We start from the raw sequence: 27572 nt of genomic DNA on the forward strand, positions 1-27572 counted from the left end.
GAAGCAAAAAGAGATTTGAGAAGTGTTACTGGGAGGTGTTCATTTAATCTTCTTTCATTATTTTGAGAGATGCCAGTTAAAGATTGAATTTTTTTTTTTTTCACGGCTGTTTGGACCATACTTCATTCTATGCAGAGACTGGATCATAAGGGTCAAAAGTCATAAGGGTTAAACTAGCTCCAACAGTGTCTTGGTTTAATGAAGTTCAGAAAATCTGTCCCGCTCCTCTCTCACCAGCTCCCTGTCCTTCCAGCTCTAGCCCAAGGAGCCAGGGTAGTGACATGGCTTTAGAAGGTTTGTCCAGTCTCAGACCCCAAGTCTAGTCTTTCCTTGGCTATCCTAGGAGATACAGATGCCACGCCTCTCCATCACCCCAGCAACAGGGCAGAGAGGGCTCCAGTTCCTATTTCTGGGATGGTGGGAGGAACAGATGGAGGAGATGGAAGTAAGAGGACCAGACTAAGGTAGAAGCAGGCAGCGGGAGCCCCTCTTCCTCTCTAGGACCCTTTATCACTCTCAGAGATAGGACTCTGAACTGAAGTAAAACCAGAAATACCAGCCCTCCAGCACACCTAGCGTGTGTATGTGCTTTGTGAACATGTACCTGTGCCTCAAATTTGCACAAACAAGACAAAGATGCTTCATCTTGAGAACAGATACTCCCTGCCGACGTCAGCTGTGAAGTGAGTAGCTGTGTCTTGTCCCACGGCTGGGCAGTGCAGCACCTGGATCCTATTTCAGAGCTCTGTCAGAGCTGCCCAGAGACATAGGCAGAGTGTCCTGGGGACAGGGAGTAAGCTCCCTGTTGGAGGTTACCCTATCTTGGCAATCTGTCTAACAAGAAGGGCATGAATTACCAGCTCCATGTTCTTGAACATGGGAAGGAAGTAACTCTGCAGGTTCCTGAGCTGGGCATCACCCTTGGTCAGTTCTCAGCTCGTGATCCGAAGGAGCTGACTCAAAGCTCTCAGACAGTACCAGCTCACCAGATGAGATGCACAGTTGCAGAAATCACAAGTGATTTCCTTGTGCCAGCCAAGGCAGGAACAGTGATCATTCCTAAAGCCTGCGCAGCATTTGGCTTCATACGTCCCCTCTTGAAAGCTGCCCAGAAAACCTTCCCATCCAGGGCACCCTCATCCAACTAGCCTGTTCTGAATGACGTGCCACCTGGCTTCTCCCCAAGCATTCTGCACATGGCTCTCCTATGGTTTCTGACCCTTTATCAACCAGAGCCCCTCCAGCCTTCAGCTGCCCTATCCGCTCCCAGAGCCTCGCACACAGCCAGACACACAGACCAGTTCTTGGGAGACAGTTTTTCACTTGGCTCATATTTTGACTCACAGGCCAAATTTGCCAACCATGATTTATGCTCCAGTACCCTTGGGTATCAGGCTAAGCCCAGCCGAAGTTATATTCAATCTTGCCTGTGTCACCTAGTGATATTAACAGTATCTTATACACATTTATGTTGCTTTCTATGTGGGGCTCTCTCTTGTGTGATCCTCATCATACTCTTAGGCAAGCAGGGCAAACAATGACATCCTTATTGGACAGAAGATGGGGCAGCAATTATCCAGTGGCCAGGATCTTAAGGTGAGGAGCAGAGACTGGAACTAGCTCTCATCTGCATGACTCCTGGTGCAGTGCTCCCTCCCCCAAGTGGCTTTCCCTCCTGCAGGAATCCCATCCCTAAGGAGAGACCTGTCTGCAGAGGATATAGAATGGTAGGGAGGCACAAGGGGCCTGGAAAGCCAAGGTGAGGCCCTGAGCTGGTGCTTTAGGCCAGAGCATGTTGTTGGAAGAGACAGCAAGAGATGCCCCATGGCAGGCATGCGGGGCTCAGCCCAGGAAGCTGAGAACCCGAGCCTCAGGCGTGGAGGAGCCCTACGATGTTCAAGGATCAGCAGACAGGTGGGGTGGGGCTCCTGTTGCCACCCTCAGAGGAAAGGGGATACCGACCTCCCTTAGGGGCTCTGGGAGGTGGAGGGACTCCTGACGCCTGAACCCTGGAAGAAAGCTGACCCTGAGCCTCCAGGCTGTGAGCAGGACAAGAGGGAGAGCCTTCTCCTCGGTGATGCCCACCTCCGTCCATCCGTCCCACTGCCAAGACATGTCTACGGTCTGCGGCTTTTCTGGTTTTAGCAAAACGGAAAGTTTACCAGAGGAGTGGCTTCCGTGAAATCCATCAGGAGATCCCCCGGCTCCAAGGTAAAGGCACCTCCGCGGTTAGAGGGGCTCTAAAGAGGCAGACAAAAACATCCCAGTTAGGGGTGGGAGGGAGGCGCACGAGAGAGGGGGTGTACGTATACATATAGCTGATTCACGTTGTTATACAGCAGAAATCAACACAACATTGTAAAGCAATGATCCTCCAATTAAAAAATAAAAACAATCGGAAAACAGAAATATCCCAGTGAGTGCTGGCTCCCGACTGACCATGGAATTTCATCAGAAAATACAGGTGTTCCCTACCTCTCTCCTCCCCTCACTTGCTAGCACTGAACTCATTATTACACCAACCCCTACTTCACGGTTCTCTTGCTTAGCAGGGTACAAAATATTGAGACCAAACCCCAGTTTTTCTGACATCTTCATGGGTAGAAACAGGTTATAGGGAGGGGGACTGTCTTTTTTGAAGCTGCAAACAATTTTTCTTAAATGCTCTGAGTGCTCTTTGACTGGCCTTTGGGGGAAAAATACTTCAAAGAGTCCTTTGAATATATAAAGAGAAAGAAAAGACCCCATCTTGGATCCAGGGGGCCAAGACCTCAAGAAGCTAAACTCATCTGCACAATAGTGAAGAAAAGCTTTCTGGTGGGAGGGTGGGATCTTTCATTTTTTGGAAAAATTTTTTCTGTCTTGCCCTGGAGTCTCAGCAGCATGGGGGCCTTGAAGCTCTATATGGGAAAAAATAAGTCTCAAATCTCATTAACTTGGTGCAAGCAGAGCCCTAAGGAGAGAGCTGGCCAGGAGAGGGAGCCCTGTGGCCTCTGACAGGATGCTGATTGCATCTCCAACCCAGTTCCCTTCTGTTTCGCAAATGTGTTCGCGTGGTTTTACCTACGGCCTGGGACCGTAGAGAGAACCCTGTGTCCGCACTTGGGACAAAACAGTGCTGGGACTTGGCATAGTGGAGGGGAACCCGACTCCAGTTCCCAGGAGGTGATCTACAGAAAAGCAGGGAGCCTCAGTCTGGGCCAGTCACAGGCTGAGGGGGTCCAGCCAGGATTCTGTTGAGGAACATGGAGATATTCCCAGAGACCCCTAGGAACGGAGACCCTGAAAGACTGCCCGAGGCATGCGGGATGTGCCTAGACTGTTGTTACTCTGATGTTACTGGGAATCGTGCTCCCTGGAGTCGCAGAAGCCTCAGGCATCCTGTTTGCACAAGCACTTTAATCTCCACTGGACTCATGGGTTGAGCAGGGTAGTAGATTTTACTCCCATTTTTGGGAAGAAGAAACTGAGGCTCAGAGAAACAGGGTCCATGGAGTGACTGCTCATTTAAAGCAGCATAGGTATTTGAAAGGAGCAACTGAGAATAGACTCTATGGCTCTGGTCTTGCCTTGTGGGGCCCCCGCCTCATGCACACAGCATTCCTCAGTGGGGTCCAGGGACCAAGCAACATTTGACCCAGCATTTGCTTGGAGAGCAAGACCAATCACTGAAGAGTGACTGCAACCAAGCATCACTCAAAGAAAACCAAGAGAAATGTCTTGTGTAAGACCTTTGTCAGCCCATTCACACCACTGGCAATTTCCTGAAATTTCAAGCCGACAGATAGAATATTGACCAATTTCAAACTATCAACACAGGCTATCTCCCATAAGGAACGAGATGGGGATACTTCTAGGTTTTTTCTTCTCCAGATTTTCCATTTTGGTGGGTAAAAAGCCATTTCTCACTTTCTGTCTTCACAGTGGAGTAATAGTGTTCGTAGGGATGATATTTTAAAACCAAACCTGCCCTCAGAAATCTCTTAAATTTCCCTTTAAGTACAGAACACATACTTTTATATGATACTATTTGTCTCTCATACATGGTTATCTTTCAGGGACAGATTATATTAAAAAAAAAACACGTGGTTGTTACTGTTGTTTTAGGAGCACCCAGAGTTGATGACACAAAGCTCAAACGCACACAGATGCCACACACTGAATTTACGCAGACACTGCAGCAAGAAGAGCTCCTCCTCAGGGCCTCTCCCGTACCTTGGCCCCTGGGGACAGCTGGCCCTTGCCTTCTGAGCCCTGAGGCGAGCTGATCTTGTGGACTTTGGGGGACAGCAGTGGCACTGAGGCTTGTGTGGTGGTGGCGGTGGTGGTAGCTGCGGGTGCAGTTGTGGTCGCTCCCACTGCCTCGGCCAGGTCTGGAGGGAGGTCGTCTTCATCACTGCGGTTACTAAAAGCACATGAAGCTCTGCTCATTACAATAATAAACAGGCCGTGGGGAGTGGAGGTAGGTGGGGAGGGCTGGGACAGCTAGGCTGGGGGTCGGGGTTCTCCCCAGATGTCTACCAGATGTCCAGCTTACGGGAGCCAATATATCGACCTTTAGCCAAAGCAAATTTGGGGTGGATTTTCTGTCACTTGCCAAGGGATGAAAAACAAATTTTAATATAAAAATATAACATAATAATTATCATTTTATCCATTTGTAAGCATATAATTCAGTGGCTTAGACATTCACAATGTTGGATAACAATTACTTTATTTATACCCTAGACTTTTCTATCATCCCAACAGCAACTCTGTACTCGTCAGACAATATCTCCCCATGGTCCCCTCCCTGTAGTCCCGGATAATGTCTGTTCTGCTCTTGGGGCTCAGAGTGGGCCACCCCCAAATATGCCACAGTAGCATATTGATTTTTTTATTAGGATAGAGTTTTTAATTTTAATAAACTATATGGAGAAAAAACTAAACACATTTTTTACATAGCATTTTTTGAAGACCCTGAAGGAAAGATTGAATTACCACCATCACTGAAAATTTATTTCTGGAAATGTCCACAGGATTTTTTAATGAATCAGATAAGAGATATTTTTACCATTAAATAAAATAGGTATTCACTATAATATCCTAGCTATGAAAATTTGCATTTTAGAAACAATTTAGGGTAATTTTGTCCTTTGGCATTTAGTCAGAAAGAGTAATGACTTCTGGGATTTAAATCAGAAATAAATATTTATCAATATAGTTTGTCCTCCCTACCTTGTGTGTCCAGTGTTTCTTTGCAAAATAGCAGTTATGTGGGGATAAGAAAACTTACTGGTACCGAGGTACATAAATTTCCACGTGAGGATTTCAGTATGACGTCAAGGGTTTTGTAAGAGAAATATTTGCATTTTTGTGCTTCTCTTCCCCTTCAAAGAGTGCTTACAAGTACAGTCTGGAAAATGGGAAGTGGAAGAGCAATGATCTTAGGATGCACGTGATAAAATGATTAGGGAGAGGACAAGGGAATAAGCAGAAAATTGAAAATAAAGATTTCATGAGAGGTTGAAAAGTGTATATATATAGTTCGTACTGGCTTCCAAGAGAATACTGAAATTCTGCTGAGGGTCTCAAGTTTTCTTCTTCTCTTCATAATGTCAAATTATAACGTAAAGTATTACAAAAAGTTGTTCCTTAATTTCTGACAGACTTTCTCCTTTCAGCTTGTTATGTGGTATAAAGGTCTGTCATATTGATTATTTTGAATTAAGTTACTTAAGAAATGGCCACCAGCACTCTGACCCTTCTCTCTGTCTCCCTGAAAGCAGGATATAAATCTCTCATGTGAAAGGTGTACTCCCTATAGTAGGCAGAAAAAAAAGCGAAGTTGCTCAGTCGTGTCCGACTCCTTGCGACCCCATGGACTATAGCTTACTATGCTCCTTCGTCCATGGTATTTTCCAGGCAAGAGTACTGGAGTGCGTTGCCATTTCCTAGGCAGAAAGACCCCTTTATCACAGAGATAGGGAATTTAGGCCAAGAAGTCTATATAAACAAACCTTGCTACTTCTTTAAGTTACTTCCCCAAGTCCAAACTGTTTATATTCTTCACTAATTGAGCACTCAATACCTAAGTTTCTTTATCCTGTCAATTGCTTACAAATTTTTTATTTCTTTGTCTAAAAAGTACAAAAGCTGCCTGCTTTGGCCACTTCTTAGGTGCTATTTCTATGAGATATCCATGTGCATGAATTAAAACTTGTTTCCTGTTCTCCTAATAACCTGTCTTATTTTATTATTAGTCTGGCCACAAGAACTCAGAAAGGGAAAAGGGGAAATTTTACACCTCTCCTCAACATGGTTTTCTGTCTGAATGAATGTGACTACTCTAGGTACCTCATATAAATGAAATTATATAGTAAATACTTCTCTGTATCTGGGTTATTTTTTTTTTTTTACTATAATGTTTTCAAGATCTATCCATGTTGTAGCATAAGTCAAAGTTCCATTCCTTTTTATGGTTGAATAATATTCCATTGTATAGATAGATTATATTTTGTTTATCCCTTCATCTGTTGATGGATACTTGGGTTGTTTCTGCCATTTAGCTATTGTTATGAACGTGGTGTGCAAACATCTGTTTGAATCTCTGCTTTCAACTCTTTTGGACTGGAATTCTACCTAGGAGGGGAATTGGTGAGTTGTATAGTAGTTCTATGTTTAACATTTTGAGAACCACCAAACCAAGGGATGTTATTCTGAGTAGCCTCCCATAGAAGGGTAAATATAAGAGCTGTAGAAACCTACTGTTTTGAATGAAAGACTCCTCTTATGGTCTAACAGGAACTGTCCCTTTGGTGATAAACTGGTTATAAAGGAGGAGTTTGGCACAATTGTCTTGGGGCCAAGTATTTCTGATTTTAGACCCTCTTTGATCAAACGGGATGACCCATGATGGAAAGGACACTGGACAGGAAGTCACCATGAGGGAGGAGAAGTCTGGGCTGGCATCCGGGGCTCATCTCCAGAGCCTGAATTTATGGGGAAGGCTTGACTTCTCACAAGGTATGCCAAGGCTGGAAGCCTTTCTGATCTGATCATCCTGGCAAAGAGAAGCACCATCAATCGTCCACTCTAGGCATGGACAGTATTTTCTCAAACTTACAGAAATTAGGACAGGTTCCCTATTGCCTGCTGCCAACCAGATTCCTGCCTGTGCAGGAAGTAAACCAGTGAGACCCAGTTGCCTGAACCCTGTACATTCCAAAGGAAACACTGGTCACTGACAAGCTCCTGAGAGAACCCCTGGACCCTTGGGATATCCTGCTGAATAAGTGGCTTAGCATACCTAAGGTCTTGGGCCATGCCAGATAGCTTATGTTATCAATGTGATGTATGATGAACACATGGTATCTAAAGTCATTTCATGAAACATTTTAGTAAGCAAAGTTTTACATATGGTATGATTCTTTTCTTTGAAATGATTCCTTTCTGTTTTAAAGAAAGGCATAGAAAAATGTCTAGAGTATTAGTCATAAAGGTGAACACTGGTTAGTTTTGATGGTATAATTTTAGGGGATTAGTTTATTTTCTCTTTGGATTTTTTTGTCTTGCCTGAATAGTTTCAGATTTTTACACTATGTTTACTTTCACCTTTTTTAAAAAAGATTTTTTTTTAAATGTCGATCATTTTTAAAGTCTTTTTAAAATTTGTTACAATATTGCTTCTATTTCATGTTTGGTTTTCTGGCTGCCAGGCATGTGAGATCTTAGCTTCCCTACTAGGGATCGAATCCACACCCCCTGCATAGAAAGGCAAAATCTAAACCACTGGAGAGCCAGGAAAGTCCCTACACTATATCTAAATGAATAGTAAAGTTCAATTTATGGGGGAAAACTAAGCAGATCATCATTTTCTAAACATACCAGCTGATCTCAATATAAAGATATACTTTTACCTGCCTTAAACTCTTTGCAGAGTTTAATTCCTTCACTCTAAACACAGCAGTCACACTTTTCCTCCCTATGTCGTATTTCGAGAAAAGAACACAGCTGAGATTTTTGTTTATATCCTAGAAAGTGGCAGTTTGAAAACCTGTTCAGAGAACCTAAATATCATGATGCTTTGATGAAGTAGCCTAAAACCCAAACAAGCACATATAATTCGGACCTAGGAACTAGGAATACTGTAACCACTAAAAAAGGCACACACCTCCCCACATGTCAAAAATAATGATGCAGAATTATTTTTCAGGGAATGAGAAATCTTAATTTTTCCAATCTACATCCCTTAACCATGTGTTTATTAACTTCATCAATATCTGTGAGTGGAAGAGATGAGTAAAGTAGTGGTAACTAGTGTTGACTGTACAAGAACTATTTATGGGATGAAAATGCAAAACTGGGAACATCCCATCTGTTAATTTTGCTATTTACTACTAATGGGGAAAACGGTGCCATTCTTTGATTTTCAAACCAGAATACTTTGGAGTATCTTATGAAATACACAAGAAATCAGAGGTTCAAAAAGGGTTTCCTTAAAAGAGGCAATTTGGTGAATTAGTTAAATTTTCTTTCCTTCCAGGCTATGTAATAGTCATTGTTTCCAACATGATTACATATCCTGAATGGGTGATAATAACATTTTGAATTTTGAAATGTAAAACGAAAGGCTAATCTTGCCAGCTTTATCCTCTGGGAAGCAGATTTTTCATTGGTTAATCTGTCCCCTAGAGATCATTAGGAATGTTAATCATCTGAAGCTTTCTCATGTTGACTTTCCTAGGAAATACAGCTGCTATACAGTCCAGAAGTTTCTACTAAGGCTAATGAGGTAGAATGTGTCTGTCCTGAAATAGCCCCGCTTCTCCTTTTTACAAGGTGCAAGTGGCAGGCCAGAGCTGACGGCTGGAGAACTGCAGCTGCAGTCTGCTCCTTGTCCTTTACATTGTAGTCTTGGGACCTCCTACACTTGACCTTTTCAGAGGCTTCAGGTGCATAATAAGAAAGCAACAGGAACTAACTCATCCTTCAGCCAGGTCCCTTGCTAGGGCTTACCCACATTATCTGATGTTTACCCTCACAAAATCTTTGTCCATTTTACAGATTACAGAGAGATTCAAAGAGTAATTTTCCCAAGAGTTTATGACAGTAAACAAGAAGACTTTCTAACTCCAGAGCCCATGCTTTGCACTGCACCCAAAGATCCCCTTGCACCTCTCTGACCAATTATATATCCAGACATGATACCTGGGCCATAGCTGAGGTCAAGAAATGGGAACAACCATTGCGATTTTACTAATGTACCACCACATTTAACTGCAGCATTTACCTGCCCTCTTTGGATTAAAATTATTTACAATCTGTTTTTCCCTCTCATAAATTTAAGTCCTTGCATGGGAATTCTCAAAGTCACTTTGTTCTTCCCTCACAGTGCCTAGAATGTCCCTGTGCGCAAGGGAGTCAGGAAACTTGTTAAGTTCAACAGAACTGGACAGGTCCTGCTGGTTCTGGCACACTTTGGAATATGGCTCCTCCTACAGAAATAGGGATCCTTCCACAGGAATATGGCTTCACCCACAGGAATATGGGATTCTTCTACAGGAATGTGGTTCTTCCTATAGGAATATGGGCTTCTTCTACAGGAATATGGGCTTCTTCTACAGGAATGTGGTTCTTCCTACACAAATTTGTCGTTGTTGTTCAGTTATTAAGTCATGTCTGACTCTTTGCGACTCTATGGACTATAGTATGCCAGGCTCCACAGGATTCTCCAGGCAAGGATACTGGAGTAGGTTGCCATTTCCCTCTCCAAGGATCTTCTCGGACCAGGGATTGAACACGTCTCCTTCATTGGCAGGTGGACTCTTTACCACTGAGCCACCGGGAAATTCCTACAGGAATAGAGCTCTTCCTATTGCTCAGGGATCAGCTTTGGCTCTTTTGACAGACAGTGCCGCCACTTCACTAAGACACAACGGAGCCAGCATTCGACATACTCCCCATGTTCCTCCTGTGCTGTCTGCGCCCCTGAGGAAGCTCCTCCCCTTAAGTGTGGGCTGGATCTGGTGACTTGCTTCTAATGAAGAGTAGGGCAAAAGGGATGAAATGTCATGTCTGAGATTAGGTTATAAAAGGCTGTGATGTTGCCTTTCTAGAAGTCTTTCTGGCTCTTCTTGTGTATTTTCTCAGAGAAAGTGGAAGAGGTCTACATGTCTAGGAACTAAAGGCAACGTCCAGTCAAAAGCCAGCAAGGAATGATGTCCTCAGTCCAACAGTCCTCAAGGAACTGAGTTCTGCCCCACACTGTATGAGTGAGCATTCAGATGAGGCTGCAGCCCTTGTCAATATCTTGAGGGCAGCCTTAACAGAAGACTCAGCTAAGCCATGTCTGGACCCCAACCCACAGAAACTGTGAGAAAATAACTGCAGACTGTGTTAAGCCACTAAATCTTGTAGTAATTTGGTCTAAAGCAGTCAATAAAGAATGCCTATGGCACCCATGTCATGTTTTCAGGGACAAAGATCCAGCGCCATTATGACTTACATCGGAAAATAGACTGTATTTTTGAGGTGGTCCTTTGGGAGGGGTGTGAAGGGCTAAGAAGCATTTACAACTGGACATTTGGCATTGCCTTTGTTGTTATAGTTGAAAACTTGCAGCATGGAACTCACAAGCTGTACTGTCTTGTTAACTTCCGCACTCGGGGAGGCTTGATCTCCGGCTTTTCCATAGCTGGTTGTGTAGTTTCCACACGTATAGGGATAGGACTTCTAGAGACAGATCAGAAGAGCAGAACAACACCAACAAAGAGGTTTATGGTCTGGTTTTGACAGTAGGGACTGCTTTCTCAGTTAATTTATACCTTACTAACACTGATAGTCAAGATAGCCATTTCTTTCCTCCTCTTCACTCTACCTATTACATATAATTATTTAAAAATGCCACAGAAAAGCCAAAATAAAAAAATGATAAGGAGGAAAATACAGCAAGCAGGAACTGAACATGATTGGGGTATCACATGAAATTTCTCTGCCCAAAACACTCCCTTCCCAATATTAGGTTTTTGTTCATAACCAGGTTTTGCCAGTGAAACGAGTAAAGGGAAACCTGTGGATAGCCTATTCTTACTTCCAAGTAAGTAATCTTGTATCTATGTGATTTTAAACATAACACAGAATACATTTTTTAAATAGATAAAGAATGATAGAGTAGTTCATATAAAAAATATATCATCAGGAGACCTTTAGGACTCACTCTAAAACATTTTAATTCTATGTCCAGATTAAAATGTTAAAAATTAAGTTTCAATTTTATATTAGAAAACAATGCAGTTAACCAATGGGCTTACTCCTAACTGTGATTTTAAGGAAAAGTTTTGACACATTTTTATGATTGAGTGATTTCACTTAAAAAAAAACCCAGTAATTACTTTCTGGGACCAATGGACATCAAAACAAACTGAGATTCTCAGCAAGAGACTTCTAGTAAGTCAGTTAACACGTCTGGGCCTCCATCTTCCCTTCTGCTGAGTGCCTAATTTGGTGGTGATAGGTATGTGGCAATAAATGTTAAAGAAACATAAATGAGCAAACATGAAATAGAGTCAACGTATTCTAGGTTCATGACTTCCTCAAGCTGGCCCCCCAGAGGCAACTGAACGCAGTCCCTGGAAGAACTCAGGGGAGCACATTACTCTGCTGGGGTGGAATGGGTGGTGTTTGGAAAGCTTCAAGGAGGGGTTTAGACTTAACCAGATGGAGGGAAGACTTCCAAGGTGGGAGACAGAGTGGAGACCCAGATCTGTTGATGGGTAAGGTAGAGTCAGCATCACTGATTCAATGGACATGAATCCAAGCAAGCACCGGGAGACAGTGAGGGACAGGGAAGCCTGGTGTGCTAGTCCACGGGGTCACAAAGAGTCAGACACAACTTAGCAACTGAACAACAAGGTAAAGTTCCAGGGGAAGATCAGGGGCTTGTGACTAGAGGGGAAACCAGGGGCCCCTGCATGAGGTGCCTCAAGCTGAGTTGTTCATATAAAGGCAAAGGCAGTCACTGAAGGTTTTGGGCAAGGGAGTGGCATGACTTGCAAGTGGTCAGACTTGCATTTTAGAAAGGCCCTTAGAGCAACAAAGGATGCTGGTGAGGACAGGCCAGACGGAGCATCTTAGAAAACTGTAGTAGTGGTTATCCAGGATGGGAAATGGTGAGGGCTGGGGGTAGGTTGGGAAGAGGGTCATGATAAGGAGGGGATGGACATGGGAGATAATATGAAAGTCAAATTGGCAGGACTTGGTGACCAATTAGATGAGGGCATGAATAGGAGAAAGTCAAGGACTCCCAGGCATCAGGTCTGAACAACAGGTAGGTAACAATGACTTTGGGGCTTCCCTTGTGGCTCATTGGTAACAAATCTGCCTGCTATGCAGGGGATGCAGGAGATATGGGTTCGATCCCTGGGTCAGGAAGATCCCCCGGAGGAGGGAATGGAAATCCACTCCAATATTCTTGCCTGGAGAATCCCATGGACTGAGGAGTCTGATGGCTACAGTCCATAGAGTTGCAAAGACTCGGACATGACTGAAGCGACTGTGCACACGTGCACACACACAATGACATTAACCAAGATAGGAAAACTGATGAAATGGGCAGCAGGGTAGGGTTGGAAGAGAGGAATTAAGGCTTCAAAAAGTCCAAGAGACAGCTGGGTATTTGTCTCTGGAGTAAGACAAATTTATACCAAGAAAATGGACTAGGCATCATAAGATAACATAGAGAAATACTCATTTTTATTTTTAGCATCAAGTATAAGAATTTCCCAGGGTAGTGTTTCTTAGATTACATAAGGTGTTTTTTTGAAATTCTTGTTTCTGGCCTTTCCCCACTACAACACCCGTACCCTCACCAAAACGGCCCTACCTCCCACCACAGGATCTGAAATGTCTGGAGGAGGACTGTAGTTTTTGGTTTTAACAAGATACTGAGGTAGTGTTCCTTGGGCACATTTTAGGAAACTTTATCCTAGGGAGACCCCACCAGTGTTAGCAGATTGCCAAAGTGTCCATGGGGCTGCCATGATCTATAGCTAGTTATTCACAGAGAGGTGAAGACTGTCTACTTTCTATGAGATTAGGAAAAAAAGTTTTTCTCTGGGTTCGGGTTGGTGGTGGTCTGGAGGTTTTAAAGAACATCTGTGACTCTAGTACTTCCAGGGGCTCAGATAACGGACCAAGGGATGAGTACTGAACTGAGCTGAGACAGTGAGCAGAAGCCAGGTCACGAAGGGCTCCTTCTGCTCTGTTAAGGAGTCAGGATCCACCCTGACTTTAAACAGGGAACTGACACGGTCAGGTCAACATGCCTGAGAAGCAACTCAAAGTGACTCGCTAATACAGCAGGTAGAAATATTAAAACAGAGTAAGTGGCATTTTTGAGACATAAAGGAAGTTGAGACAGTCTTTTTCTCGCTCTCTCTTCAGGCTCACATTCTCTCAGTTTTCTTTTTCTTCTCTGCTGCTGCGTTGCTTCAGTCGTGTCCGACTCTGTGCGACCCCATAGATGGCAGCCCACCAGGCTCCCCCGTCCCTGGGATTCTGCAGGCAAGAACACTGGAGTGGGTTGCCATTTCCTTCTCCAATGCGTGAAAGTGAAAAGTGAAAATGAAGTCACTGAGTCATGTCCAACTCTCAGTGACCCCATGGACTGCAGCCCACCAGGCTCCTCTGTCCATGGGATTTTCCAAGCAAAAGTACTGAAGTGGGGTGCCATTGCCTTCTACTTTATTATCAAATCCCCTCATGAGTAACATTTTGAGAATAATGTTGATGGTACTATTGTTTCCCCATTCAAACAAGAAGCAACAGACCTTACATTAGCGTCCTGAAGAGTGGATTTCTTATTAATATTTACAAACGGTGATTCCTCTTTTCCAACCTGCTAAAGAAAACAGGCAGGTTAGTCAAAACTTAATATCTTGGCATGCAAAAATGTTCCCAAGTGTCCTACATTCACAGGATTATAGAAATGTGAAGGCGTATCAAAAAGGTAGATCATCAGGTACTCAGTGAATAACCAGTTGTTTTTTTTCCGGTGTTTATTTAACAAAAAAATATTTTCTTGAGTCATTCCCCATCTGGGGGTTAACACTTAATCATTCAAATACAATCAATGCTTGCATTCACACTCTTATTGAGTACCTGCTATGTGCCAGCTCAGGACTGAATGAGAAAAGGATGGTGTAGGAAAAGTCAAACCCACAGTTTAATTCCCTACCTCACATTTTTAGGTCAGGAATAATAAGCAGCTCCATGCTCACATAGCACTTAGAGCCTTCAAAAGAGTTTAGCATCTGTCCTCTCACATCAGTGTAACAAGCCTGGGAGGAGTCACATCATATGATTTTGAAAGAAGCCTCGTCCTCCTCCATCTAGTGAGTCCCACAAAGAAGTGTGTGGATGGAAGGACACCCACTCAGCCAGCCAGGCCGGCTGAGCTCACACTGGAGATGAACAGGAGATTTAGCTGCCAGCGGCCCTCAGACCCTCCACGGGGTACAGAGCTGGCCCTTTCACTTCCCCAAATATTACTGGGCTTTGGCCAAAACGTTCCTTCAGGTTTTGCTCTAAGATGTTATGAAAAACCCAAATGAACCTTTTGGCCAACCCAATAACTACACTGGTTAATAACTCTTTATATTAAAAGCTCTGTTCACATAACAGGTGTGGTTCCTATGTCCTGGCTGGACTCGACTGACACAGCAGTCCCAGAGCACCTCTTGTACACGTCACTGATGAAACCTCGCGACAGAAAATCAAAGGCTTGCAGGCACGCACCTGGGCACTCACTCGGGACGCGTTCTCCAGCTGGGCCTTCAAAATGTTACACTTGACGTGATCAGCCACGGGGGATGGCAAAAGTGGAGTCTGAAGAGTCTTCTCAGGAACTTTTTTCTCTTCGGCCTGAGATGAACCAAAATACATGTAACAAATGGTAAATAAAGAACTAAAGAAACACAAACATTAATCCTCCCCAACAATCATCACTGCAAATAACACAGAGACAAGTGTGTCACCAACTCCTTATGTTTGTACCAGTGCTTTTACTATTTGCCAAGGAGTCACAAGCACATCCTCTCCTTCTCATGTGAAGCAGGGAGAGGAAGAGGTAGGAAGCTCACGAGTCACAGGACTGGGAAGGTCCAAGGAGACTCTTTCAGATTCACGCAGCCAGAGCCCGTGGCAGAACCAGGACTCAAACTCTGAGTCACATACTGTGACATGTAGTGTGCGTGTGTGTGTGTTCAGTTGCTCAGTTGTGTCTGACTCTTTGTGATCCCATGGTCTGTAGTCTACGAGGCTCCTCTATCCATGGGATTTCCCAGGCAAGAACACTGGAGTAGGTCGTCATTTTCTTCTCCAGGGGATCTTCTGTGACTTGTTAGTTCAAGGGTCGTTCGTATTTTTACAATAATCTTGCTGAAAACGGTGATTCTCAATAAGAAATCTGTATCTGTTGCCTCACTGTAGAGTGTCTCAGATGTCAATAATCTAGTACCACCTTTCTTTTTTTTTTTTTTTTGCCATTTTTTAAAGAAAGGCAATGCCGAAGAATACACCGCACAATTGCATTCATCTCACATGCTAGCAAAGTAATGCTCAAAATTCTCCAAGCCAGGCTTCAGCAATACATGAACCATGAACTTCCAGATGTTCAAGCTGGTTTTAGAAAAGGCAGAAGAACCAGAGATCAAATTGCCAACATCTGCTGGATCATGGAAAGAGTAAGACAGTTCCAGAAAAACATCTATATCTGCGTTATTGACTATGCCAAAGCCTTTGACTGTGTGGATCACAATAAACTGTGGACAATTCTGAAAGAGATGGGAATACCAGACCATCTGACCTGCCTCTTGAGAAACCTATATGCAGGTCAGGAGGCAACAGTTAGAACTGGACAGGGAACAACATACTGGTTCCAAATAGGAAAAGGAGTCCGTCAAGACTGTATATTGTCACCCTGCTTATTTAACTTCTATGCAGAGTACATCATGAGAAACGCTGGGCTGGAAGAAGCACAAGCTGGAATCAAGATTGCCAGGAGAAATATCAGTAACCTCAGATATGCAGATGACACCACCCTTATGGGAGAAAGTGAAGAGGAACTAAAAAGCCTCTTGATGAAAGTGAAAGAGGAGAGTGAAAAAGTTGGCTTAAAGCTCCACATTCAGAAAATGAAGATCATGACATCCAGCCCCATCACTTCATGGCAAATAGATGGGGAAACAGTGGAAACAGTGTCAGACTTTATTTTGGGGGGCTCCAAAATTACTGCAGATGGTGATTGCAGCCATGAAATTAACAGACGCTTACTCCTTGGAAGGAAAGTTATGACCAACCTAGATAGCATATTCAAAAGCAGAGACATTACTTTGCCAACAAAGGTCCATCTAGTCAAGGCTATGGTTTTTCCAGTGGTCATGTATGGATGTGAGAGTTGGACTGTGAAGAAAGCTGAGTGCCGAAGAATTGATGCTTTTGAACTGTGGTGTTGGAGAAGACTCTTGAGAGTCCCTTGGACTGCAAGGAGATCCAACCAGTCCATCCTAAAGGAGATCAGTCCTGGGTGTTCATTGGGAGGACTGATGCTGAAGCTGAAACTCCAATACTTTAGCCACCTCATGCGAAGAATTGACTTATTGGAAAAGATTCTGATGCTGGGAAGGATTGGGGGCAGGAGGAGAAAGGGACAACAGAGGATGAGATGGTGGGATGGCATCACCGACTGGATGGACATGAGTTTGAGTGAACTCCAGGAGTTGGTGATGGACACAGAGGCCTGGCATGCTGCGATTCATGGGGTCGCAAAGAGTCAGACACGACTGAGCGACTGAACTGAACTAAACTGAACCATGAGGTTTTCACAGGTGTATGAAGAGTTAATTTTTAATTAGATTTAATTTTTTGGAATGATATGCTGGAATACAAGAATTGAACTGGTCCTAAAGCCCATTTGAGGTTTTTGACGATTGCTTAAGGGGATATAGCTATACTGACAGTAATGACCGAAGACTCACTTTGAAAAGAAAACAGAATGCTGCTAAAATAAGAAATCAGTGAGAATTTAGCATTGATTTCCCCCTTGAATTTAGCAATTCTGTACTGCTTTTGGATAGAAAATTCAAGCTGGCTTGCTGCTGCTAAGTCACTTCAGTCGTGTCCGACTCTGTGCGACCCCAGAGACAGCAGCCCACCAGGCTCCCCCGTCCCTGGGATTCTGCAGGCAAGAACACTGGAGTGGGTTGCCATTTCCTTCTCCAATGCGTGAAAGTGAAAAGTGAAAGTGAAGTCGCTCAGTCATGTCCGACTCTTAGCGACCCCATGGACTGCAGCCTACCAGGCTCCTCCGTCCAAGGGATTTTCCAGGCAAGAGTACTGGAGTGGGGTGCCATTGCCTTCTCCATCAAGCTGGCTTATTCTTGCTCTATCTGACCAAGCAGGAGCTACTGTTCAGCTCTATGACTTGACTCAGGTGAAAACCAATATAAATTTTGGAAAACTTGAGTATCATCATTGCATTTATGTTTGCATAAAAGGCATCTCTATGAGGGGTAAACATCTGAATTACAGCAAGACTATAATTCCAGCCAGGAGGATGGCTCCAAGAATGTTGTGCTTTCTCTCTTTTGTGTAACCATATTTTGTATTTTACATTCAGTTTGAATTGTGAAAAGAGGTTGTATCATTCAATATGGAAATGAATGATTAATTGGCCTTTGATATAATTGTCATTGTAAATAGCCCTTCTGTTTAAGGATGTCATTCAGGGATAAAGAAGTGATCAGATGCAGTTTTCAACTACTGATACAAATTGTTTACACGTTTCAAATCTTATGAAATTCAAATGTCTGTGACAATTTTGGGTGCACCTTTGGAAATGGGCAATCAGAATGTCTTCTCACCATTAACATATCCAAACCTTAGAAGAATCAGAGGATTCTTGAGACTGAAAAAAACCTTAAAAGCCATCAGAACCATTGGTTCCCAGTTGTGGTATCATAATAATTTATGATGCCTGTTGCAAGGATGGTTTTCATTAATGATAAGGAATCATAGTGTGAAGTCATATAGTTGCCTATGCGTTAGGACAAAGTCATGGTTATCTGGCATCACTCTATTCTCCATGCTCACTGATCCATTTCTTCACGTGAAGGAGAAAAGAGGGGCATTATTTCTTGAGTGCATGGGAGTAGTGAAAGTTAGTCGTTCAGTCGTGTCCAACTCTTTTCAACCCATGGACTGGAGCCCTGTAGACAGGCTCCTCTGTCTATGGAATTCTTCAGGCCAGAATACTGGAGTGGGTAGCCATTCCCTTCTCCTGGGGATCTTCCCGACCCAGGGATCAAACCAGGGTCTCCCACCTTGCAGGCAGATTCTTTACCATCCGAGCCACCAGGGAAACCCCAAGTGCGTGGCAAGTGCTCAGTAACTCACAGCTGCCTCAGCTACACCTTAACCCAGAGCAAGCCACGATTGTTAATGTCCCACCAAGATTCACAGCAACTACAAATTACATACAACTTGTGAGTTCTCTGCTACTGTATGCTATACTTTCCTGCAAAATATTTTTGATTTTACCAAGCTCCAGGTAAGCCCCTGTTAAAATGATTTATTGTGTGGAGTGCAGAAGAAAAGTTGAAAACCTGGAGACTAAGAGAAAGAAGACCAATCCCAGGCACATAATCCATTAGGCTGACTCCAAACAACTAGCACAAGCCTGCTCAATAAAGATGCATTGATTGAATGAATATAAGTGCCATCCTGCAGGAAGAATTATTTTTCCAACCGACTATCATTGAGGGTAGTACTGAAGAAAAAGTAGGTGAACAAGATCTTAAAGTTGGGGCTCAAGAGTGATCAGAGGGACCTGAGGCTTCCCTACTGTGGTTGGTGCAAGGGGATGGAGGGCCTTCTGAGAAACTGTGGAAGTCTAGCGTAGACTAGAGGGATGTCTAGGGTGGAGGAACAGCCCAGATAGCAAGTATAATGTTCCCATGTTCATCAACTTGGGTAAGGAATGGGAGCTTTCCAGGCCAGATCTTCCAAATAATTAATTAACAGTTTGTTATTCTTTAGTTGCTAAGTCATGTCCTACTCTTAGTGACCCCATGGACTGCAGTACATCAGGCTTCCCTGTCCTTCACTGTCTCCTAGAGTTTGCTCAAACTCATGTCTGGGTCAGAGATGCCATCCAAACATCTCATCCTGTCACCTCCTTCTCCTCCTGCCTTACATCTTTTCCAGCATCAGGGTCTTTCCCAATGAGTTGACTCTTTGCAGCAGTGGCCAAAGCATTGGAGCTTCAGCATCAGTACTTCCAGTGAATATTCAGGATTGATTTCCTTTAGGATTGACTAGTTTTATCTCCATGTAGTCCAAGGGACTCTCAAGAGTCTTCTCCAGCACCATAGTTTGAAAGCATCAATTCTTTGGTGCTCAGCCTTCTTTATGGTCCAACTCTCACATCCATACATGACTATTGGACAAACCATAGCTTTGACTATATGGACCTTTGTCAGCAAAGTGATGTTGGTAATTAATAATTTAATGTATAATTAAATTAATATAACTATCAATTATAATTTTAAAATAATTTAATTAATAATTAAAGGGATATTGTTAATTAATTCCAAATTGTTAACTCCCTCTTACAAAGAGGCAAAGCTAGGCACAGGGGTTAGAAAAAACGATCCATGAGTAAAGAAGACTATTACTATAGGGATTTTAAAAAGTGTATGCAACAGTGGATCTCAACCAGGGGCAATTTTCCCCTTCATGGGACATTTGGCAATGTCTGGAGACAATTTCGGTTGTCATGCCAGGATAGGGGGATGCTACTAGCACGTAGAGGGTAGAGGCCAGGGGTGCTGCAAAACATCCTGCAACGCACAGGACAGCCTCTCCTCCAAAGTATCAGGCCGAAATAGCACTAGAGCCTAAGGCGAGCGACCCTAGGGTAGAAACTGAAGAAGCATGTGGGACTGCAAAGGGCACTGCACTGGGAGTCAGGGGTCCAAGGATTCAGCCGCTCTCTGACTTCAAGAATGCCAGGTCCCTTCCTCGGGTCTGAGACGTTGAAAAGGTTGAAGTAAATGATAGATTGAATCCAGCACTGGCTTTCTACAGGTCTAAAATATAACTTGGTTTTTATAAGGCTGCCCATTTGGATAAAAGAACAGGTCTAGCCAAAAGGGAACTTGGTTTTTGCCCAGGCCCTTCCTCAAGACCTCCCTCCCTACTTTTTTATTTTTTGATTTTTTTTAAAAAAATACTTAAGCCAGCCTTTTATTTTTTGGCTGCACCACGCAGCATGTGGGATCTTAGTTCCCTGTCCAGGGATTGAACCCATGCCGCATGGAAGTGTGGAGCTCTAACCACGGGACAGCTAGGGATGTGCCCCTCCCTCCCCACTTGAATCCTTCCCTTCCTTCCTTTAGCAAACAGTCACTGAATATCTTTGAAGTGCCAGGTGCTGTCGGAGACAGAGGGTGCTATGGACTGAACTGTGTTCTCCCCAAATTTATATGTTGCAGTCCTAACAATCCTTGTGATGGGATCTGGGCACGGGGCCTTTGAGAAGTAGTACTTAGACTGAGATAAAATCACGTGGGTGGGACCCTCATGACGGGCTTAATGGCTTTATAAGAAGAGGAAGAAAGAGCCCTCTCTTCCGGCGGTGAGAAGGCAACTGGCTCCCAGCCAGGAAGAGAGCTCTCACCAGGGAACCAAATCATCCGCGCCTTGACCTTGGACTTCCCAAACTTCAGATCAGTGAGAAATCAATGTCTGCTATTTAAGCCACCTGGTCTGTGGCAATCTGTGACAGCAGCCCATGCAGACTAATACCAAGGAGTAAAACCAGAAAGGTAAATGTGGAGGCTTCCCTGGAGGAACTTCAGTTAGAAGGATGGAGAGGACCACGGACAGATCCCGGCTGAGGGGCTCAGCACCAGAGGCAGCCCCTACTGCTGTAATCCACCCCAAAAGAATATAAGTGAATTTCAGCTCCTAAGAGACATGCCTGAGCAGAAATGTCACGAGCGCTAGAGTAGAAATCCCTCCAAGACAAACGCACATAGTTTAAGAGGCAGGAGGGGTCATAATGAGAGGTGTGAGTGAACCCCAGGTCCACGTGCATCACCCAGCTCTGGTCCTTGGCACCTTATTTATATTGATGTGCAGAGCAGGCCAGGGTCCAGCAGGCTTCACAGTTTCCAGTTCCAGCTTCTTTAGATGGGCAGCGGCTTCGCTGAAAAGGGCAGGTGTTCCCGGACTCAGTTCTGTAAAGTGAGTAAGGAAAGGTTGAAAGGGCAGAGAGATATAGGTGATGCAAGACACTTACCAGAGACCAACCCTCAGAGCCTTGCAGCCTGGTTCCTCCTCTGGAAGCTTGAATCTCTCAGGATGTACTAGCAGGTGGGATGTGGGAACATTTTAAGGTCAAAGTTTCAAGGCCTAAGTCCCCTATATGTGAGCTGGATGACCCGGGGAAGATTACTTTACCTCTCTGAGCCTCTGAGCCATTTTCAAATGGAAATAAAATTACTTACCTTGCAGGGTTGCTGTGATTATTAAGTGAGGTAATTCATGTGCAAATGCTTTATGAATGGAAAAGCACTATGCACATTGGAAAGACTAGTGTTCAGGCTAACAGGCAGACGAATGTGCTCTTAAAAACCATGTTATATTTCTGAAATCAAATTCATTGTATGTTGGATTAGTTCACCACCACTCCTCCCACTAGCTTGTTTTTATCCGTGGGTACATTAAATATTCATTAAACATTTGGTATTCATTACATATTAAAGTTGGTGCCAGGCATCGATAGCAACTGGGATCTGGGAAGCTGGAATAAGGAGATGAATGAGACACAATTCTAGTCCATTTGGGAGACAGACACCTGTACAGATACTCCAAATACGAGTGACCAAAGGTTTATTTAATTGTATATGGGGGCTTCCCTGGTGGCTCAATTGGTAAAGAATCTGCCTGCAATGCGAGAGACCTGGGTTTGATTGCTAGGTTGGGAAGATCCTCTGGAGAAGGGAATGGCTATGCACTCCAGTATTCTGGCCTGGATACTGAGGATAGGATCAATTTTTCAATACCAAAGTGGACGATAAGTCATCATTTCTAGCTCAGCCAACCCAGAATTGCTATTCACAGTCTACACGTGAAGGCTCAATGGCTCATCCTTTTCACCAGCCACAGACTCATGAAATATCAGACCTGTAAGATTCCCTTGGCCATCATCTCAATACCCTCCACCCCATTCCATAGTTGAGAAAACCCTGGATCCAAGAGGGGACTTGGCTCAACCATGAGAACTAGAATCGAAGCCTCTTGATTCTCACCTCTATCTTGGCACTTGTTCAAACCACATGTGATAAAGAACAAGTTCTCCCCCCACCTCCAGTCACACACAAATTCTTTGGTAAAATATAATAAAAAGGATTTTCTAGAAAAAGAAAAGAACAGGCATACAAAATCCAAGCCCACATTTTTAATTAGTTTTAACAGATACAAAATCACCCTGTCATATTGCTAGAAACATTTCTTTTTTTCCTTTTTAAAAGATTTTTTTGATGTGGACCATTTTTAAAGTCTGTATTGTATTTGTTAAAGTCTGTATTGTATTGCTTCTGTTTTGTTTTGGTGTTTTGGTTGCGAGGCATGTGGGATTTCAGTTCCTTGACTGGGATCCAACCCACACCCCCTGCATTGGAAGGCTAAGTCTTAACCACTGAACTCCAAGGAGGTCCTAGAAACTTTTCTGATTCGTTTATTCCCCATTTCCGTGACTACTCTGGCAGTGTGCGCTAGATCTACTTGATACCTTGCTTTCAGAAGGCTAGAATGAGACAGAATGTGACAGAATGAGCTTTCCTGGGGTTGGGAATTAGACTCAGTCACCTCACTCCCCTCTCTCTCTGTTCCACAGCTTGAGCCAGTGCTGGATACAGCAGGAGCAGAGAACCAGCGTGGAAAAGGCAGAGACATCTGCTCCCTCATAACAAAACCAGAGTTGGCGGGTAAGCCATAATCCCTAAGTCACCTCTGGCTAATGCACAAGACTCTTATCTGCTCTCACCCAGACCTGGTAACTCAGCGCAGATATTACCACCATTCCAAGCTGCATCGATGTCTTGAGCATTTGGAAAGCCACCCACACCCTGCAGCACCGCTCCCCAACCTCGCCCCCTATGCCCAACTTACTTGTAAGGGATTTACTGCTGGAGTTTGGGGACCTGGCAAGCCCCTCCTTGTTCTCCAGGGTCAGTGAGAGGCCATAGTTCGTGTGGTGCTGGTGCTGGTGGTGGTGATGGTGGTGCCTTCCCGAAGCCTTGGTGGTGAACGGAGTGCCCCCGTTCTCCTCGAGGCGGAAAGGCAGCCGGTCCGAGCTGCTGAGCCCTGGGGAAGGGAGCGGGTAGCTGTGGAGGGTGTCAAAGTCAGGATTTAGAAAAGCAGAGAGTCTTGATACCCTTGTCTGTTCTTTAAATGATGTTCTCCAAGCATTGACAACCAAGAGAAATAGGTGCAACAAGTAGTTCCGCAGTTATTGCAGAACAGGACCCAGTGGCAACAACGGCAACTCAAAGGAAAAGCAGAACGTGGAAATTTGTATTTATCAGAGATGTTAACCCTTAAAAAAATTCTTAAGTTTGAAATAAATTTCAGTTTTTAAAAAATGACATCATCTAAATGGGAAGTGTAAATCAAAGGCAATCATCAAATTAAAAATAATTAAACACCCTACAATAATAAGATTACCATACAAACTAGGAGTCTTGGAGTCACTTTCTCCTCCTCTCCATCAACTCCACCATGAAGAAAGCACCTGTTAAATGTTACTGCTACATCTTCTAATTCCAATTGCCCCACTTGGTGTTATTGCCCTAAGGCTCTTGAGACAGATTCTCAAAGCTCTCCCAGCCTCTATTTCTTCTTTAGCCCATCTCCACAAAGCAGCAGTCAGAGAGCTGTTCTGATTACATTCTAGAGTGTGGCACTCCACCCTCCAGGAGCTTGAATATCTCTCTGTTGCTAGTGATTCTTAAGATGAAATCTGATGAAAGCTATGGATCTTCTCTGCAGAAAAAGGCACCCAGACACAACATTTCACACTCAATTTTAGGCTCTCTTTCACCCCTCCATGGACCAAGGCTCAGAGCTTGGTTTGCAGGAAAAAATCCAAATTCCTTTATGTATCACTCATGCCTGCCCCCTGCTCCCCAACCAGTGATCCCATCCCATTCTCCTTGCAGCTCATCTTTGGCTATATTCTTCTCTATACCCCCAAGTTCTTCCCATCCTGGGGCCTTTCACCTCTTTCTGTTCCCTGGAGTCGTTCCTCATCACCAAATTCAGCTAAAGCACCCCTTCCTCCAGGAAGACTTCCAGCCTTTAAGACCCAGATTAAAGGTCTCCTCACACCCCTAAGCAGAGCCAATCCCTTTTTGTGCTCATTCCCAAAGACCAGATTTTTGCTGTTTACTCCTTCACTCTGCCTTCAGGGAGCTCACACCCCAGGGTAGGAAACTGTCATTTAATCAGCTACAGTCACACAAGAATGAGCTGTGAAGGGAGTATACAGGGGAATGCAGCTAGTTTTCCTGGGGCTGGTAAAGGTGGGCAAGGAATCATTGGGGAAGGGGAGTCCACTGGGGGAGATAGTCAAGTTTTGATGGACTTTCTTAAAACAGAATCCTTTTTTTTTTTTTTTTTTTTAAACAGGAAACTACATTTCTTGTGTTTGTATGAGGTTGATAATTCCCCTCAGAGTGGACCTATCAGAGCTCTCCCTCTTTCCAGGGACTTGCTCTGGAACATGAGCCAATCAGGGACAATCAGATTTTCCAGGAGGTTTAACACATGGAAACAGAAAGAAAGGGTCTTTCTTCCTTTTTAAGAGTCAAACAAGGCTTTACTGTGACTTTTGTGGGCCCTCAGCCCTTTGGCCTTCATCTCTTCTCTAGAAAAAAAATTTTAAATTACATTTTATGACTGCATTTATATTATTAAAACAAAACAAATATATTAATATCAGATATTAAACCATTTTCTTCAACCAGTAATTCATTTTTTTCTTCTGACTTTAAAAGAAATGAAATCATTTTTGTGGGCCCCTAAAAGCATTGTGAACCCAAGGCACTGCATCTGCTGTGCCTCATAGATAAGTCAGGTTTGGCTATGAGGATGATATAAGTTGAGGCTACTTATGATCATATTCCCTGGACACAAAGAAGTATCTATGGGAAGTGGTCAATGCACAGAGGGACACAAGATGAGCAGAGGTTAAAGCTAGATGAAAAGAGGGGGGAAAAATAACCATTAGTGGTAGCATTTGAATCCCCTGGTTCCAGCCATGCCTGAAGCTGGTATACCACTGAACTTCTCAGTTATAAGTCATATTTATTTATTTATGCTTGATGTAGTTGGATTTCTCCCATTTATAACCCACGTGCTCTAAATCAGTGATGGTGTGTTGTTTTCTTATTGTTTTTTTGCTTATTTGTTTTGTGGAATGTCTTCTGAGTGCCAAGGTGGAAATGGCTATTAGGATCCTACGGAACAGTATGAGCAAAGGAATGACATTTGAAAAAGCAGAATGGCTAGAGCGGGAATGAGAAGTGGAAAAGGTTTAAGCAAAGGTGTGACATGATTGGAGTTCCATTTTAGAAAATTCACGTGGAGGGCTGTGTGGAGGACAGATACCCTGGAGACTATGATGGGCCAGACGAACTAGGAGGCTGGAAGAGAGGGGTGGCCCTCTGGGCTATATCTGAAGAAGCGCAGGTGGGGTGTGCAGGCCAGGCACGTGGGGCACAGGGGGAGGAGGTTCAGAGGAGGACTCTGCTGGAGATACAGGATGCTTTTCAGAAGAAACTGCACTTCTTTTTTTTTGCACTTTTTTCCCGCATTTTTTTGCCCCTATGTTGTTCCATGAGCTAGTCTCTGGCCCACCCTGGCTGCCTCCTAGAGATTTTGCTCAGGACAGTTCAACAGGGAAATAAATGTGTGCGTGTGTAAGAATGTGTGGGTGTGTCTTTGGGGTCACAGTCAGCCTCACCTCTCCAACCTGAAGCATAACCAAGGCTATTCACCCTACTCACGGAGGCAGCAATGGCAGCAGAAAAAAAGTGCACTGAGGTGTCACTGGAATTTCTAGCGTCTCGTTTTAGTTCTGCCCAACCTTGCGCAGGAATCTTGGCCAGCTGTCCTGGGCCACAGTTTCCTCCTCTGTGACATGAGAGGGGTCAGGTGATTTCTGGATGTATTTCTAGGCCAGAAAATCAGCCTTTACTCTTGCCCCCAACTCATTTATCCAGTACTTGCTCTGCCCCAGGCACTGGGTTACACAGTTTACATTGACCATCCCATTTTATACATGTAGAGCCTTTGCTTAGTTCATAATGGGTGCTTCATAAATATTTGATGAAAGGAAAGAAGGGGAGGCAGGAGGGAGAGAAGGAAAGAAGCAGGGAAGAGAGGGAGGAAGGATGAGTGAAGCGGTGGAGCTGGGATGTGATAACAAGGGTATGAAGAGCAGAGCTCCTAGGCATTATTCTCCCATGTCTCAAGTACGGTGAAAATAATATCTGTCTCAAGGAGGCACAGAGGCTGGGAGCTCAGAACAGAGAAAATGCCCTCGGCTTGGAAGACTTCACAACTTGAGGCTCATCCTCCACCCACCCTGTTAGTAGCGCACTGCTGCCCGCCTATTAAAGGTCCGAACGGCTGAGGCAGCAAAAACAAACCAGAGAAACACTTAAAGCCAGAGGGACAGGCTGGGGGCACTGGCAGGACTTGAGAAGGGGAGAGCATAGAGACGTGGCAGGGTCAGAAAACTGTGACTGTTTCAGCCTGGGGGGCCAGGAAAATGGCATGCTGTTAACAGGAAAAAGGAGTTTGGGAGTGAGGACTACTTGGAGAAGAGAAACCGTGATTTAATTTCAAATCGGTCACACTGAATGTGAGAATGAATCCCCAAGGAACAAGGTGCCCTACAGCAGAGATCCGGAGTACATTCAGGGCTGGAGGTTTGAGTAAGTTTTGAGTAAGAATTTCTGAGAATGGTAAATAGATAAATAGATATCTCCCATGTTCACTCCAACCTACTCTCACTCTCCGCTTGGAACATATGATGAAAAAGGACACTGAAGCTGCGCCCCGCTCAGGAGGAGGGAGTGCTGTGATTCATTAGTGATGTCTGCCATGGACTGGAAACAAGACAGTAATATCATGTATCTTCTTGTCTTCCCAAGTTAAAAGCGTGTGTGTGTGTTTTATTTCTAAGAAACCCAGAGTGAAAAGTTAAACAGGGAAATCAATATATGTGCAGGGAGTGATAACGCGTATTTAATGTGACTTTCACTTTACAACAACTTCTGGGGAAGGCTGAGAAAGAGACAAATAGGAACAGAAATAGATGAGGGTCAGCAAAGCAGCATGGGTCTCTCAGGGTCAGAGTTTCTAGAAGAGCAAAGATTCCTAAGCAGGAGTGGAATGAGTTGGGTGCTTTCTCAGCTCATTCACACTGAGGACCATCCGGGAGGCCCTAACTTACGGCATTG

At 44.1% G+C, this 27572-nt stretch overlaps 1 protein-coding gene across 1 annotated transcript in view; it reads right to left on the reverse strand.

The window, feature by feature from the left end:
* Positions 1–27572, reverse strand: part of EPB41L4B (erythrocyte membrane protein band 4.1 like 4B) — a 139075-nt gene that overhangs the window by 17378 nt on the left and 94125 nt on the right. Inside the window, exons 16-22 of the mRNA XM_052644951.1 lie at positions 23215–23429; positions 21160–21278; positions 14776–14901; positions 13809–13879; positions 10615–10713; positions 4216–4405; positions 2163–2240 (exon numbers count right to left, since the gene is read on the reverse strand). Of these exons, the coding sequence (XP_052500911.1) occupies positions 2163–2240; positions 4216–4405; positions 10615–10713; positions 13809–13879; positions 14776–14901; positions 21160–21278; positions 23215–23429 (898 nt within the window). The remainder of the gene's footprint in view (positions 1–2162; positions 2241–4215; positions 4406–10614; positions 10714–13808; positions 13880–14775; positions 14902–21159; positions 21279–23214; positions 23430–27572) is intronic.

The sequence above is a fragment of the Budorcas taxicolor genome, chromosome 8 (assembly GCF_023091745.1).
Source record: "Budorcas taxicolor isolate Tak-1 chromosome 8, Takin1.1, whole genome shotgun sequence".
In the NCBI taxonomy this organism is placed as follows: Eukaryota; Metazoa; Chordata; class Mammalia; order Artiodactyla; family Bovidae; genus Budorcas; species Budorcas taxicolor.